General features: G+C 49.1%; 1 protein-coding gene across 2 annotated transcripts in view; it reads right to left on the reverse strand.

Annotated features, from left to right (window-relative positions):
* Positions 1-16768, reverse strand: part of CDYL (chromodomain Y like) — a 156744-nt gene that overhangs the window by 126615 nt on the left and 13361 nt on the right. For both annotated transcript variants that reach the window (XM_061398954.1, XM_061398955.1), the window contains one exon: positions 13049-13138. In XM_061398954.1, coding sequence (XP_061254938.1) covers positions 13049-13138 — 90 coding nt within the window. The remainder of the gene's footprint in view (positions 1-13048; positions 13139-16768) is intronic.

Raw genomic sequence — 16768 nt, forward strand, 5'->3', positions numbered from 1 at the left:
TTCAAGGCGGATTCTGACGCTGCGGGTCTGGAATGGGGCCTGAGAGCCTGCATTTCTAGCGTATCCCCAGGTGACGCTGACACTGCGGTCCAGGGACCTTGGATATCGCTGCTGTTATTTAATCACTGCAGTCGTGTTCGACTCTTTTGGGGCCCCGTGGACTGTAGCTCGCCAGGCTCCTCTGTCCATGGAATTCTCTAGGCAAGAATACTGGGGTGGATTGCCATTTCCTTCTCCAGGGGATTGTCCCAACCCAGGGATCGAACCCGCAACTGCTGCATCGAAGGTGGATTCTTTATCACTGAGCCACCAGGGAAACCCCTTCACGTTATACAGGAAGGGCATAAACTATCCTTATTAGGAACATTTCCAGCTCATTAAAAATGATTCTGGATTACCTTCATTAGATCATTAAAAGAGGCATTTTGCTCAAAGCCAAATGTCTGTAATTAAAAACTCTAGAAAGACATGTCTGAATTTGTGTGTGTTTAAGACAGCTAACTCATTACTACAAACTTGAGGCATGTACAGAAGCTTTTAAAAATTATTCCTCTAGCCTTTATTATTCACACACAGTTTCTGTTCCCATTTAATACTTATTAACTTATTAGGGGCTTCCCTGGTGCGTTAAAGAATCTGCCTGCAGTGCAGGAGGCTCAGGTTCAATCTCTGGTCTGGGAAGATCCCATGGAGGGCATGGCAACCCACTCCAGTACTCTTGCCTGGAGAATCCCATGGACAGAGGAGCCTGGCAGGTCACAGTCTATAACGTCGCAAAGAGTCGGACACGACTGGGTGACGGAGCACACACAGCATGATCATACTTATTAATTCTAGAAGATTAAGTGGTAGTGTCCTAATTAGGAATGAGATGGCAGGTGTTCCAAATGGTGGGAATGGTATATGCAAAGGCCCAGAGGCTCCCCCATGGAGAATTTGTTCTCTCAAATGAACACCCTTATACCTGCCTTGACCATATGGTCCAGTTGGTTCCTACTCTCTTGGTTTATTTATTAATAAGTACCCCTTTCACTCTCAAAAGCATCCCAGTTTCAAAAGTAAAGTAAGTCAGAGAATCACTTTACATATAGCCCATACAACTCATATAGTCGCCTGACATTTAACACATTGTTGTCCTGTATTGCTATTATTACTGCTATTATTTCTGCTGTGTCCCTGCCTTAGGTTTCCAATGAAACTATAGTCTCCTTTAGGTTATCAATAATCACATTCACTCACTTGATCAATGTGTACAGAACATTCTTCAAAACAACCTGAAGGCACGGTCCACATGCAACTATGAGCCGGAGTCTGAGAGCGTGTGCCGTCAGGAAACACAGGTCTGGCCACTAACACCTGGGTAGTACTGGTAGCCCTGGTAGAGCGCTACCCACCTACCCACCTAAGCTGTCCACCCTTCTGTCCGTCCATCTGTCCCCCCGTCCCTCCATCCACCCACCCTCCACCCACTCATCCATCCACCCAACCTTCCATCAACCCACACTCATCCACCCCTACATCCACCCACCCTCCCATCCACCCACCTATCCATCCTCCCATCCACCCACCATTCCATCAACCCACACTCATCCACCCACCCCTCCGTCCTCCCGTCTGTCCATCTGTCCAAACAAAACCTTACTGAGAGCCACTCTGTGCCAGGCACTGGGCCAGGTCCTAGAAATACAACAGCAATTGAAACATAGCCTCTGCCTCCGAGACTTCTTGTTCCTTCAGACAGAGATGTTTATTGACTTATTTTTTAAAACAAACATTTTTTTTCAGTTCTGTTTGGAGAAATAGGAACAGTAAGTGAATATCTGCTGCGAATGAACAAAGGTCTGGAAGCACAGAGACCATGATTTTGCCGACACGGACGTCCCTCCGTCCTCTGGACCTCGGTTGCCTCGTGTGTGAAATAACGGTGCTTGAAAACTGTTAGGGTTCCTTCTAATCTTACAATTCTGTTATAGGAGTAAAGACGCTTTCTTCCCTCCTGCTAAAGATTTCTAGGAAGAGGATTTTAGAAAAGCTTTGAAGAGGACTTCCCCGGTGGTCTACGTTCCCTTGCAATGCAGGGGACACAAGTTCTATCCCTGGTTGGGGAGGATTCCACATGCCTCGGGCGGTGAGGCCACAACCACCGCCACCCCGCGCCTACAGCCGGTGCTCCGCGCCTACAGCCGATGCTCCGCGCCTACAGCCGGTGCTCCCTGCCTACAGCCGGTGCTCCCTGCCTACAGCCGGTGCTCCGCGCCTACAGCCGGTGCTCCCTGCCTACAGCCAGTGCCCCCCCCACCCCGCCGCCTACAGCCGGTGCCCTGCTCTACAGCCGATGCTCCCTGCCTACAGCCGATGCTCCGCGCCTACAGTCGGTGCTCCCTGCCTACAGCCGATGCTCCCTGCCTACAGCCGGTGCTCCGCGCCTACAGCCGGTGCTCCCTGCCTACAGCCAGTGCCCCCCCCTACCCTGCCGCCTACAGCTGGTGCGCCCCCCCTCGCCTACAGCCGGTGCCCTGCTCTACAGCCGGTGGCCCCCGCCCACAGACAGAAATAAAACAGAATAAATAAGTACATAAATAAATAATTTTTTTTTAAAAAGAAAAGCTTTGAGCAGCAGAGGGAATAAGATGGTCGCAGTCTTTGGAGTGGGCACTTAGCTTTTGTATGCTTTCTTTTATTTTTTTCTTTCTCAACTCTGTCATCAGTTTACCGAGATTTACCACGTTTATAGTTTACCAGTATTTCCTTTTTTTCTTTTTTTCATTTCTTTGCCATCAGTCTCTCTGTCCAGCCACAGAGTTTTCCCTTTCCTGGTTCCCTGTCCTGTCTGTCCACCCCCTTGTCTTCCTTCCCTCCCAAAGCCTTCAGGCCTCAGTTTTGCTCTGGTCTCAGTTCTCGCTATCAGGCTCCACATCTGTGGACTCAGAATCCCTCCTCACACACCCCTGCAAAGTAGACACGCGCCACATAACCTGTGCTATTGACACACATTCTCTACGCTTCTTCTCAGGGGCAGATCGAGCAGCAGGAACCTCCCGCCTCTTGGAAAAGCTGCCCGTGGACTTGGTGTATCAGGAAGCTGCCCGACCCGCCTGTGAACGGCATCTCTGTCTGCAGACTCGCTCATTCATTGGCATAACAGATATGGATTGAACACTGCTATACACAGCCCTGTGTCAAGGCCCAGCGACAGGGGATCCATAGAAGGGTAAGGGATATTTCTCTTCTTAGAACTTAAGATAAAGGGGAAAAGATGGACTTGTAAGCAAATGAATTAGGACGCAGTGTGAGAAACGCCATACAGCTGTGGGAACTCCTGAGGAATCTAGGGCATCTCAAACGCAGTGGTTTCTTCTCCACCACACCCTGCCCGTGTTCCTGACCTGGGGCTTTGCGTCGGCGGAACAGACACGTGGTCCAATTCTGTTTCGTCTGTGCCAGAATCACCACAAGCTGAGGTTTCCACGTTGCCGAGCATGGGTACATGTTCTTTAGACAAAAAAAGGATCAGGATACAGAAAGGCAGGTTAGACCTATGCTTTCAAAAGCGAAAAACCCCATCCTCAATTTTGGGGAAAATCCATGGCTGAGGAAATGGGCGTTACAGTGGCGGGGGCGGGGGGTCTTAAGGGTCAGGGCGCCTCAGGACAGACCACCTACCCAAACATGAAGGAAGGAAGGAAGGAGGACGGGAGGAAGACAGGGGGGAAGGAAGGGAGAAAAGGAGAGAGAGAAGGAGCAAAAGAGGAAAATCTGAGGTTGCGATGGATTTAAATCTTATTGGCTCTCTACAATCAAAATTCAGAAGCGTGTTAGGTCATAATGCGTTAATGTCGATGGGTTTTTAGCAGTAAATCATTCATCTGAGTAGGAGGGAAAGTCTGAGAGCAAGGACTTCATTCTGGATGGGGATCAGGGCAACTATCCAAGAAGGGGGTAAGACGGCAGAGAGCAGCCTGGGTAGGGGCCACCCTGGGGGAGGACTCGGCCCCTGGGGGGCAGTACACGGTGAGGAGGGCCGGGACTCGCGCGGGAGAGAAGGTCCGCCTCTGCCCCGGACACACTCAGCCCTTCCCGGCTCCAGCGGCTTTGGACACAGAGCACAGCAGAGCTTCCGCCCCAGGCCAGGTCTCTCCAGGGACCCAGACCCGCTTCTTTCCCCTGGCACCCTCCGCCCCGCCACTGAGTTTTCCAAGCCGGAAACCAGGGTCCTGGGCCAGGCTTCTGTGTCCCCCTCGTCTGCCATCCTTAAGCAGGCATTCCAGTCTGTCCAGTTCTGTCTACTCCTGTTGCCGGCACCTGAGTTCTAGCCAAATCATCTCAAGACTGCTTTAACGAGGGAGACCGTTCACGGGGTTCTCCACCGAAAGTCGTCTTTCCAGCCACCTTCCTGGAGGCCTGGAGCTGCAGCGAGCTCTCCACGCCCACGTCTGAGGAGTCCCTCTCGTATCATCCTCAGGATAAACTCCAAACTGGGGAGCAGGTCACTGGAACCATCAGGATCTGAGTGCAGCGATCGGGCTGGCCCTTGTTACTCCTCTGCCATGCCCCACAGCCGTTGCCAACAGCACCCAGAACCCACGCTCGCTCTCTCTCCTGGGCCTTTGCACAAGTGGCCCTCCTACCTGCCTGAACTCGGCTAATTTGTATTTATCCTTCTTGGACTCTGCTAGGCATCATTGCCCTAAAGGAAGCCTTTTCTTCCCCTCACTGTCCACCAGATGGGATGTGACATTGCCCGCATGTGCTCAGGGAGCACCCCGCCTCAGCCCGCCGGCACCACTATCCTGACCCATGAGCCCAGAGCTGGCTTTGAGTGCGGCGATGCTCCTGGCAGCTGATGCAGAGCGGATGCGCCGACTTGATGAAGGAAGGAATGAGCAAGGGGAGGAAAGGGTAAGAGTGGGATGAAAGCTCTTCCCATTGTTCTTGGTCTCTTTACTTATTTTCCTAAAAGCAAACGTCTTCTTCTTCTCCACCCCACTTCTACTCATTAACACTGTAATATGTGGTTTAAAAATATCGATTAATAATCTAGAGCTGGAGTGACCTTCCTCCTAAGACCAGACTGATGGTGCAGGTAATGAATGATTGTCTAGGACTGAATACTTAACATGATGAAGTTACTCCTTTGAGGGAAAAAACCAAAACCAGAAATCAGTCACTGTGAACAGCATACCACATTGCTTAAAGGGCTTTCCTGGGGGCTCAGATGGTAAAGAATCTGCCTGCAATGCAGGAGACCTGGGTTTGATCCGTGGGTTGGGAAGACGCCCTGATAAAGGGAATGGCTACCCACTCCAGTATTCTTGCCTGGAGAATTTCTTGCCAGACAGAGGAGCCTGGTGGGCTACAGTCCATGGGGTCACAAAGAATCAGATGAGAGTGAATGTGAAGTTGCTCAGTCCTGACCCTTTGCAACCCTATGGACTGTAGCCTACCAGGCTCCTCTGTCCATGGGATTTTCCAGGCAAGAGTACTGGAGTGGGCTGCCATTTCCTTCTCCAGGGGATCTTCCTGACCCAGGGATCGAACCCCGGTCTCCCTCATTGTAGGCAGATGCTTTACTGTCTGAGCCACGAGGGAAGTCCTAGACGGGAATGAGCAACTAACAATTTAGTCTCCGAGACACCTGAGTTCAGGTCTCTGTCTGCCATTTACTGTGACCTTGGGTGAATTATTTGACCTCTTTAGGTCTTAGTTTTCTTATCTATACAATGGTATATACTAAGATATGTAAAGAATTTAGTTCCAAAATTCTTCCGAATCAGGATTTGATGAATACAATCATGACATCTGTGTAACTCTTCTTGTGAGAAACAACATTTCAAATCCTGTTCCAGCTTGGGAAAGGCACTGTTATCACGCACGCTCATGGGCGTTTCATCTAAGTCCTAAGTGCTCAGTACTAGAACTGTTACAATTCCTAAACATGCATGAGTTTCTTATCATCTATTTTGCCTATTCTGTCATCGGACTAGCCACATCTTTGGTTATCAGGACTTGTTCTATGTTTAAACCTCTATTATTCTGCATCTTCATATTTGATGCAGCTTAAGTGAAAGTGAAAGCCGGTCGCTCAGTTGTCTTTGACTCTTTGGACCCCATGACTATACAGTCCTTGGAATTCTCCAGGCAAGAATACTGGAGTGGGTAGCCTTTCCCTTCTCCAGGGGATCTTCCCAACCCAGGGATCGAATCCAGGTCTCCCGCATTGCAGGCGGATTCTTTACCAGCTGAGCCACGAGGGAAGCCCCGATGCAGCTAAACCTCATCCTAGTCAATAGGAAACGTGACAGCTGGGAGCTGGGTGATATAACAAAATCCAAGAGTAGCACTGGCTTTGTAGAGAAAGCCAAGACTTGAATAGTCATGAAATAGAGCTCATTAGTTGGGAAGTTAGTGACCCCTGTGATGCTGCGAAAGTTTTGGTTGCTCAGTCGTGTCTGACTCTTTGCGACCCCATGGACTGTAGCCCGTCGGGCTCCTCTGTCCATGGGATTTCCCAGGTGAGAATACTGGAGTGGGTTGCCATTTCCTTCTTCAGGGACATCTTCCCCACCCAGGGACTATAACCAGGTCTCCTGCATTGCAGGCAGATTCTTTACTGTCTGAGCCCCCAGGGAAGCCCTGGTGATGTTGTGATGCTTAGCAAACATTTGATCCAACCATCGCCTGCTGAAGCAGCCCAAAAAACCATGCAGCCAGGGGGAAAGGGAACACCTATAAAATGGTGGTTTGTGTTGGTTGCTTCTTGTGACTTTTAGCCAAGACAGGAACCTGGGCTGGAGCTGTCCCTCCTGCTGGCACAGACGGGTGGGGAAATGCCTTTGCTAAGTGATGTCTCTGCCTGTGGTCTGAATGGACCAAGTCTTACACCTGGGAGTCTTACAGGGGTGAAAAATCTAACGCATTGTCCCTTAATTCCTCACGGGGATGGGTTCCAGGACCCCCTAAAGATACCAAAATTTGCCGATGCCCAAGTTTTCTTCTATAAAATGGCCTGGTATTTGCATGTAGGCCGTGCCTACCCTCCTATGAACTTCAGATCAACTCTGCATTACTTGCAACTAATACGGCACCACGTAAATTCTATGCAAATTGTCGCCAGAGCGTGCCAACCCAGGGTTGTGCTTTACTTTCTGGAATTTTTCACCTGAGCGCTCTGATGACCTAGAGGGGTGGGGCATGGGGTGGGTGGAAGGGAGGCTCAAGAGGGAGGTGTACATGTATATATATTTATGCATATTTGTCGGAAAAGGCAATGGCAGCCTACTCCAGTACTCTTGTCTGGAAAATCCCATGGGTGGAGGAGCCTGGTAGGCTGCAGTCCATGGGGTCGCTAGCAGTTGGATACGACTGAGCGACTTCACTTTCACTTTTCACTTTCATGCACTGGATAAGGAAATGGCAACCCACTCCAGTGTTCTTGCCTGGAGAATCCCAGGGACGGGGGAGCCTGGTGGGCTGCCGTCTATGGGGGTCACACAGAGTTGGACACGACTGAAGCGACTTAGCAGCAGCAGCAGCAGCATTTTTATACATATAGCTGATTCACTTTGTTGTACAGCAGCAACTAACACAACATTATAAAGCAACTACACTCCAATAAACAAATATTTTCTATCCGGGATTGATTAAATCCATGACCCAGCACCTGTGGGTATGGAGGGCTGACAGTACTACCTGATGCAGACTGAGGCGGCAGTCAGTGGCTGCAAGCCCATCAGCCTTGGCAGGAGAGGAGAAGGCGGCCCCCGGCCCTTCTCAGCCGTCTTCCCTGGGACTCACTTCCAGACAATGAAACAAGCCCAGAAGATCAGATGGAAGGAGGGGCTTGCATCCCAACCAGCTTTTCTTTCTTAGCTTCTGACAATCTCAAGGAGAGCCAATGTCGATGTGAGAGGAAAGGGATGGGCAGGGCTTAAAGGGCTCCAAATAAAATGAACGATCAGTGACTTCGGGCTTAAAGACTGTTTCTAGACACAGTTTTAGGTTGAGGTAATTCACACTTGGAACCCACTGGAAGCAAACGGGTTGGTGGCTTACTATATCTGGACAGAAGCCCTCAGCTTGGCCAGCAAAAGCTTACGATTGTTCAGCTCTCAAAAGGCCCCCTGGGTCTCTGCACCTGCACGAGAAGTTGGCCATGGAAACCAGCTCCAGAGAAGACCGCATCCTCGGTGCCCGCGGCTCAGAGAGCCGTGGAGGAAAGCGGACAAGGAAGGACCCTCTAGAGGGCGTAGCCAAAGGCTGTGGGAGCAGTGGGCAAGGCAGTTTTCTTCCGTGATGCTGATTTGAACCTGGGTGTTCCGGCAGGGACTTCAGCAGCCATCTTGGACCGTGAGGACGCGGGCCGCAGAGTGCTCAGGAAGCGTGATGGCATCGTGGCATTACCAAACCAGCCCTGGATTGCCCACCTCTAGATGTCACTGAACCGAGAGCTAAATAAAGCTCTATCTTATTTAAACCACTGTATTTGGAGGCTTTTGAATTCCTCCAATGCAGGAAGCTGAATCTCATCATGATTGATGCTCTCTGTGGGATCTGACCAATTGAACTTCAAGAATCAGGGGCAGTTGATTAGCGATGTGGATTGGAGGTCTGGTCCACTGGTGAGCTGAACTGTTGCTTGGGAGGTTGGAAAGAAGTATATGCTTCTTCCTTTAGCCCTGGAAACAGTCAGGGTTAGACTGAATTAAGATGCAAGCCTGATAACATTTTCAGGATCAGAAAAGATTCCACAGTGATTTGCCAAATTAAAGTGATTACAGAGTGGACACCCTGTCTGGCAGACGGCATTCTGCCTGGTGTGGAGGCAGAGGGAAGAATCAGGGGTCAGGGTTGAGTGGGAGCAGCTCTGTCACCCACTCTCTCTGATCCGGCCCCAGTGCCCACTGTTATCAAGAACGGGTGGTTTCTCATGTCTGGTAATTTAGAGGAAGGACTCATTGGGAAAATAGTCAAATTTACCCTACTAAATTCAGTTCAATGATATTTGCCTTCGATGGGCTTTCCACAGTGTTTCTCAAGCTCCGCACTCATGACAGTTTCTGCCAGATGGGTCTCTGCTGTGCGGGCTGCCCTGTGCCTCGCAGGATGCTCAGCAGCTTCCCCGGCTCAGCCTTCTACGTCGGTAACAATGCCCCCATCCCAGTGCGGACAACCAGAATGTCCCCAGACATTGCCAGGTGCCCCCTGGGGGTGGATAGTGTCCCTAGTTGAGAACCGTTGGCCAAATAATGATGTTCAACACACTAACTTCATGTTGTTAGCATGAAGACGACAGAGCCCGCTGCCAGCTGGTGTGCTAGGCGGGGAGAAGCCACTAGCCGGTGTCATCAGGAGGCAGGACAGGAATACATTCTGGTTACCTCTACTGGATGGAAAGTGTCCAGAGCCGTAGTTTTACAGGCACCTAATAAAGGCCACCAAAGAAGGCAATGACACCCCACGCCAGTGCTCTTGCCTGGAAAATCCCATGGAGAGGAGCCTGGTGGGCTGCAGTCCATGGGGTCGCTGAGGGTCGGACACGACTAAGCGACTTCACTTTCACTTTTCACCTTCATGCATTGGAGAAGGAAATGGCAACCCAGTCCAGTGTTCTTGCCTGGAGAATCCCAGGGACGGGGGAGCCTAGTGGGCTGCCGTCTCTGGGGTCACACAGAGTCGGACACGACTGAAGCGACTTAGTAGCAGCAGCAGCAATAAAGGCCACGGGGCTTCCCAGGGTGGCAAGAATCCACCTGCCAAGCAGCAGATGTGGGTTTGATCCCTGGGTCAGAAAGATCCCCTGGAGAGGGAAATGGCAACCCACTCCAGTATTCTCTCCTGGGAAATCCTATGGACAGAAGAGCCTGGGGGCTACAGTCCATGGATTCACAAAGAGTCGGATGCGACTAAGTAACTAAATAGCAACACAGTATGTATTTCTATCTGTATGTGTACTTATCTATATCTGAATCGCTATGCTGTATACCTAAAACTAACACAATATTGTAAATCAGCTGTATTTCAAATAAAATGATTAATGTGCTTCAAAAAGCGTATATGAAAATTTAATAGCAATTCTCTTATATTTCCTTCCCATCTGAATTTTGGTGTATATTCAGGCCTTGATTTTCATACTTTTAGTGCGAAGATCATCTGTAAACAACACTTAGGGTTCCTCTGCATTTTTAAGAATGTTTACATAAATGGTATCGTTTTGTATGAAACCATCTGCAACATTTTTTTTTTTTTACTTAAAATTATGTATTTTTTGTGATCCCTGCATGTTGCGACATACAAATCTGGTTAATTTAGTTTGACTCGTGTGTGGTCTTTATTGTATAAATGGGCTATGATTTTATTTACCCATCCTTGTACAGATGGACATTTGGGCAGGTTCTGGTTAATTTCTATTGTGAAGTAACGCCTCAGTAAGCATCTTTGTATGTCTCTTTTCACCCACATGCAATGGGGTCTTCAGAAATAGAATTACTGGGTCAGAAACTGTGCCCATTTTTCACTTTCCTGGGTGCCGCCAAACTGTTCTCAAAGTGACTGGATCGGTTAGTATTCCGAGGAACAGTGCGGAGAAGCTATTTTCCACACAGTCCTCTCCAACACGTGGTATTACTGAATTTTTAATTTTTTCTAATATTACGAGAGTGAAACGTTTGTTTGGTCTCCGAAGTCCGTGCTGCTTCCCACGTGGCACGATGCCGTCACAGAAGGCCTTGTGCAAATGAACATAACGCTCTATTTTTCAAGCAAATTTCCTGCATCCTTAGTGAGGGTATCATGTATCTCTAAGGATATGCTTGAATGGAGACTCTGAGGTTAACTCATTTTTCTTCTTTAGGGTTAGGAGGAAGTTCTGGAAGTTCTGGTCCACTTTGGTACAGGATCCTCCAAGCCTCATGTGGCCTGAAGCAACAGTGGTCAGTAAGCGAACCTTACCTGGACTGGGAAGAAAAGTGAAGTGATGTGGCCTCAGCCATCACAGATTCCTGGGATTCCATCTGCACGTTTAGGATTTTCCTACTCCCTTTTGCTACCCAGTTGTTCTCTGGAGATGGTGAATCAAGAACAAAAACAAGGAAGAGGGGTACTGAAAACTTCAAAACAGCTGTATGAGGCGTGTTATTCTTTTTCTCATTGATTTATAAAGTTGCTGCAAGACTATTAGCTCCTTTACGGTAATCTTTATTGCAAATATTTCTTCATGCTTGTCACTTTCCTCTTTTAGCTTTGTCTGTGATATCACTGTTTGACATACCTTTTTGCATAATCAAACCTACCTTCCCCATCATTTCTTTTATAAATTTTATGCTTAGAAAGCTGGCCTCACTAGCCTTGAATCAGTTAAAATCACATCTAGTTTCCTTCAGAAAAACTTTTCAGGTGTTCTTTAAAATTTGTTTCCATTATATAAACAAAATATATTTTATTGTTATTATTATTTTTCAGATAGTACAAAAGAATTTAGCAAGAATAGTAATTCCTTTCCCCTCTTCCCAGCCTCCCATCTCCACTCCTCAGAGCCAATCAATGTTAACAGTTTCTCGGGTATTGATTCCAGTGTATTTTCCCGAATGTAGGAGAGAAAATGAATTCACAGCAGCAGGTCATTCAGGGCACTTTTTCTGTCGTCTCAGAGTTGCATGTTTCAAAGCTGAGGACTACTGGTTTCAAATTTTTCTCCAGTCTGCTGGGAGCCGCAGGCTTCACTGAGAGGCCACCACACCGGCCATGCCGCCGCCCCGCCTCTCCCCTTGCTGACCTACAAGCAGAGGCAGGAAGGCTGTCGGGGGAGGGTTCCCCGCAACAATGAATCTTCCAGGATGGGGTTCTTGATCCAGAGTCCTTGGGGATTTGTGGGTAGAATTCACCGTGTCCATGAACACGCATGGCAAAAATCAGCTCAGTTTAGTGGCTCAGTCGTGTCTGACTCTTTGTGACCCCATGTACTGCAGCACGCCAGGCCTCCCTGTCCATCACCAACTCCCAGAGTTTACTCAAACTCATGTCCATCAAATTGGTGATGCCATCCAACCATCTCATCCTCTGCCATCCCCTTCTCCTGCTGCCTTCAATCTTCCCCAGCATCAGGGTCTTTTCTAGTGAGTCAGCTCTTCGCATCAGGTGGCCAAAGTATTGGAGTTTCAGCTTCAGTATCAGTCCTTCCAGTGAATATTGAGGACTGATCTCCTTCAGAATGGACTGGTTGGATCTCCTTGCAGTCCAAGGGACTCTCAAGAGTCTTCTCCAACACCACAGTTCAAAAGCATCAATTCTTCGGTGCTCAGCTTTCTTTATAGTCCAACTCTCACATCCATCCATGACCACTGGAAAAACCATAGCCTTGACTAGACAGACCTTTGTCGGCAAAGTAATGTCTCTGCTTTTTAAATACATTGTCTTGGTTTTTGCTTTTTTGCTTCCTTCATCCACAAAGCCCTGAGGGGTGAGAAGCAGCCGGGGTGAGGGAGAGGAGCACAAGGCCAAAGTGGCCTCTATCTCCTCCCAGAGGACCCTTGGGCTACAGGTTCCCCCTGAGATGGACGCAGGGGAAACTCCTTGAATGGACATGAAGTCCGTCTTCAGCTTAGCCTGGCCTGACTTTTAAAAACCTGAAGTAGAATCTTAATGACCAGAACGAGGCTACTTTTTTACAACCAGAGACTAAGGCGCTGTGTGCTCAGCCCGAGGGGTCAAGACAAGAAAAGGAAGGAAGATTTGAAGACAGCGGTTGAAAAAAAATCATCATTTCGCATACTCCCTGCCACTGTAGACCACCCATCTGTACTGGTCTGTACTCGTGAATCCCTTTCTCCCTTTTTTTTTTTTTTTTCCTTTAAACAGAACTTATATTTTTTACTTACCTCTCTGAGTCAAGTGTATTTTTACAGTTTCAGTTTTTGAAAATGTCACTTTTTAACACCAATGGGATTTTGCCATACTGTGGACGAGGGGGTCGGTAGAGGGTAGCGTGCCTTCTCCCTGAAGTCAGGTGTCCCCGAGTGACCCAGGCAGGCCCAGGCAGGCCCTGCACACCTACCTTGCAGGCTTCCCTGGGGGGGAGTCGCTCTTCCTTCCCAGGCTGGTCCGGCTCTGGTGGGCTGTAGTGCGCCAGGCTGCTGCTGAGGCCCTGGGGGAGGGAAGGACGGACAAACCAGTCACATGGGGACACCCACTGTTTATGCAGAATCTGTACCAGAGCTGGACTAGGAGGGGAGGGGCAGGGCACAGCCTTTTAAAGAATGACACCGCCACTGTCGACAGGGCAATAAGCGGTTAGAACTGATTACGTCCGAGATGGCAGAAGACTCGACTTCCAGTGCATCTTGGGCCTCATTATACACGCGCTGTAGTACACGGGCTAAGTGACACGCCCACAGATGCCAAGGCGAACCGTAAAAGGCCAAGCAGTGGGCAATGGCCCGAGCCCTGGAAATCCCTGCCCCTTCCCCAAAATAGCTGGAATCATTCTCCTACTCATTAGCCTCAGAAAATGACTCAGTCCATGAAAACTACCCCCCCACCATATTTCAGGGCCTCTTGCCTTCTGAGATAGCCCACACTCTGTCTGGGGAGTGTTTCTCTCTGAATAAATCCACATGTTACCTGTCACTATCTCTCACTGAATTCTTCCTACAATGAGATATCAGGAACCTGAGTTTCATTAAATCCTGAGATCAGGTGTGTGATATTAATTAAAAGACAGTGGAGGGGGGAGGGGATTGTTGGAAGACAGTGAGTCTGGGCTTCCCTCGTGGCTCAGTGGTAAAGAATCTGCCTGCCGATGCAGGACACACAGGGTTGATCCCTGATTCGGGAAGATCCCACATGCTGCAGAGCAACCAAGCCCGTGCACCACAGCTCCTGAGCCTGTGCTCGAGAGCCCGGGAGCCTGAACTACCCTGCTGCAACTAGCAAAGCCCGTGCGTCCTAGAACCTCTGCTTGGCAACAAGAGGAGCCACCACGATGAGGAGGCTGAGCGCCGCAGCAAAGAGCAGCTCCTGCTTGCTGCAACTGGAGAGAAGAACTCACGGCAAGGAAGATCCAGCACAGCCATGAACACATAAGTAATAAAAGTATCTTTTAATAAAGATGGTGGGTTCGAGTCCCAGTCTGGGTTGTGGGTTTCAGGGCTTCGAGGTAGGCCTGGCAGGACCCTCTGGCTACGGGCCCCTGTCTGGACCACGGAGGAGGGTGGCTCTCTTAGAGGGCTGAGGCCGATGGCCGGTGGGTAGGAAGACCTGCCGAGGTTTGGGGGTGTGAGGCCGCTCCCGAGGCCCCATATCCCCACCTGTAGGGTTAAGTGTCCTCCACACCTTCCCCACCCCATTATCTGTTCCACCTGTGTTCCCCAGCCGCCAACCCCCAATCCAACTCCAGCCTGCATCTTTCTGATCACTTTCATTCTTTCATTTTCCTTCTTGGTCTTCCATCTTTTCCCCTTCCTTTCGCTTATTTAACACTTTCTCTCTCCTCATTTTTCTCCGTTACCTTTTATTTTCACTCAAAACTCAAAAAAGTAATGAGCATTTTCTCCCCACTTTAAACCAACCTCACATATTCCTTTAAAAATTATTATATGTTTAAAATTTTTATCATGTAGTACTTCATGCATACTAGAGGATATAAAATAAAACAGTCCCCTTGTGTTTGATACCCCATAGAAATAACCACGAGCATCTCCCTCCCTCCCCTTCACAGCTTATCACAACTTTGAATTTCTTACATGCTAACTTTTGCAGGAGGTAATATTCCAAGAAATGTCTTGTGAATCTGGGATGGAAGGACAGTGGGCAGAAGGAACTGTAGTCAAAGTTGTCCTTCTGGGAACCCTCCTACCCTGCTGGTGGGAATGCAGATTGGTGCAGCTGCTGGGAAAACAGTATGGAGGATCTTTAAAAACTAGAAGTAGAGCTACCGTATGATCTAGCAATCCCACTCCTGGGCATGCATCTGGAAAACTCTAGTTCAAAAAGATACGAGCAAACTAACGTTCCCTGCAGAAGGAAATGGCAACTCACTCCAGTACTCTTGCCTGGAGAATTTCATTCATGGACAGAAGAACCTGGCGGGCTACAGTCCACCGGGTCACAGTCAGACACGACCGAATGAGCAGCACAAGCGGGCTACAGTCCACCGGGTCACAGTCAGACACGACCGAATGAGCAGCACTACTAACATTCATAGCAGCAGTGTTCACAGCAGCCAAGACAGAGACAACCTGAGCATCCAAGTCGGATGACGGGCTCGAGAAAATGCAGTGTGTGTGTGCAGCGGAGGACTACTCGGCCGCCAAAAAGAGTAAAGGATCACCGATTGTCGCAACATGGACGGACCTAGAGACTAGATACCAAGTGGAGCAACACAAAGACAAATGTTCTATCACTTGTATATAAGTGGAATCTAAAAATAGAAATGAGTCTGTATACAAGGAAAATAGAAACAGGCTCACAGGCATAAAAACAAACTTATGGTTACCAAAGGGGAGAGGCAGGTGGGGTGAAGAACAAATTAGGAGTAGTACGGGATTAACAGATACACGCTACTATACATAGAGTAGGTAAGCAACAAGGATTTACCGTGTAGCGCAGGGAACTACATCCAGTATCTCATATAAAAGCCTATGAGGGAAAAGAATCTGAGCAAAAATAAATAACCGAATCACTTTGCTGTGTACGTGAAACTAACACAATATTATTAAATCAAATATACTTCGGTAAACCAACCAATGAGCAAACAAGAAATCTCAAAATCCCATTCTGCTCACCAAGCACACGCTTTAGAGGTAGGCCTGACCCGCTCCCTGGGATTCTCACCACTTGAATTAGGTCATAGTGATTCCCTTTAAGGCATGCTGCTGGTTAGACTAGTCTAACGCACTGACACCCTTTACTGCTGTGGAAAGAATTTATGCCTTAACTACTCATAAAGAAGGAGATAGGATGGGACATTCGTGATTTAGCAACACCTCATGTAAAGAGACCTGGGGGCTTTAGGGACCCACAGGATTTGCTGAAGCCAAACGCATGAGGTAGTTTTGGAGAAGACAAGCACCGTCCAGATTGTGTAACCGGAAGTGTGGCATTCCAGACACATGGGAGACCAGCTTTGCTGCGCTCACACCTGAACGCCCTGGTCAGACGGCCCAAGTGACACTTGGGCCACGCCCACACTCGGTGAACACGCACTGGAGGAGAAAACGCCTGTCCCGGGTAACTGCGCCATTCCAAACATTCACAGCACATTTTCTGGGAATGTCCTTCCAGCGTATTTGCCAAACAGAACCTGAAAAGCAGGAAGGGCAGTGACCCAGACTGTGCAAGGAGGCAGACGGCCAGGATGGGGGGAGGGGTGAAGGGCTTAACTGCAGCGGCGGGGGGAGCCCAGCTCCAGGGTCCTTTCAGAGACCACGCGGGCCCTCGTGCTTGGTGGGGGCTGGGGCAGACCTGCAGAGCTGACGTGGAAAGGAGGTGTGTGCAGACATCCCCTGGGTTTTGCAGGGTTCGGTTCCCGAAGTGGCTGCTCTCTCCCAGCTCCTCTCCATCCCCATCCGCCAAGGTCCTTGAGACCCTGAGAGCCTTGAGGTCAGAAAACCTGTGCCTTTTTGTCCCTCCCTCTCAGGACAGACGCGGTGTAGATGCGCGATGCTGATTCGCCTGTTCGTAGGGAACCAATGCTAGCTGTGTCCCTGACTCATCACTTTCAGCCCCTGTGTGTTCCATCCGCTCAGTTCACGAACAAAACCTCAAAACTGACTTG

The sequence above is a fragment of the Bos javanicus genome, chromosome 23 (genome assembly GCF_032452875.1).
Source record: "Bos javanicus breed banteng chromosome 23, ARS-OSU_banteng_1.0, whole genome shotgun sequence".
Taxonomy (NCBI): domain Eukaryota; kingdom Metazoa; phylum Chordata; class Mammalia; order Artiodactyla; family Bovidae; genus Bos; species Bos javanicus.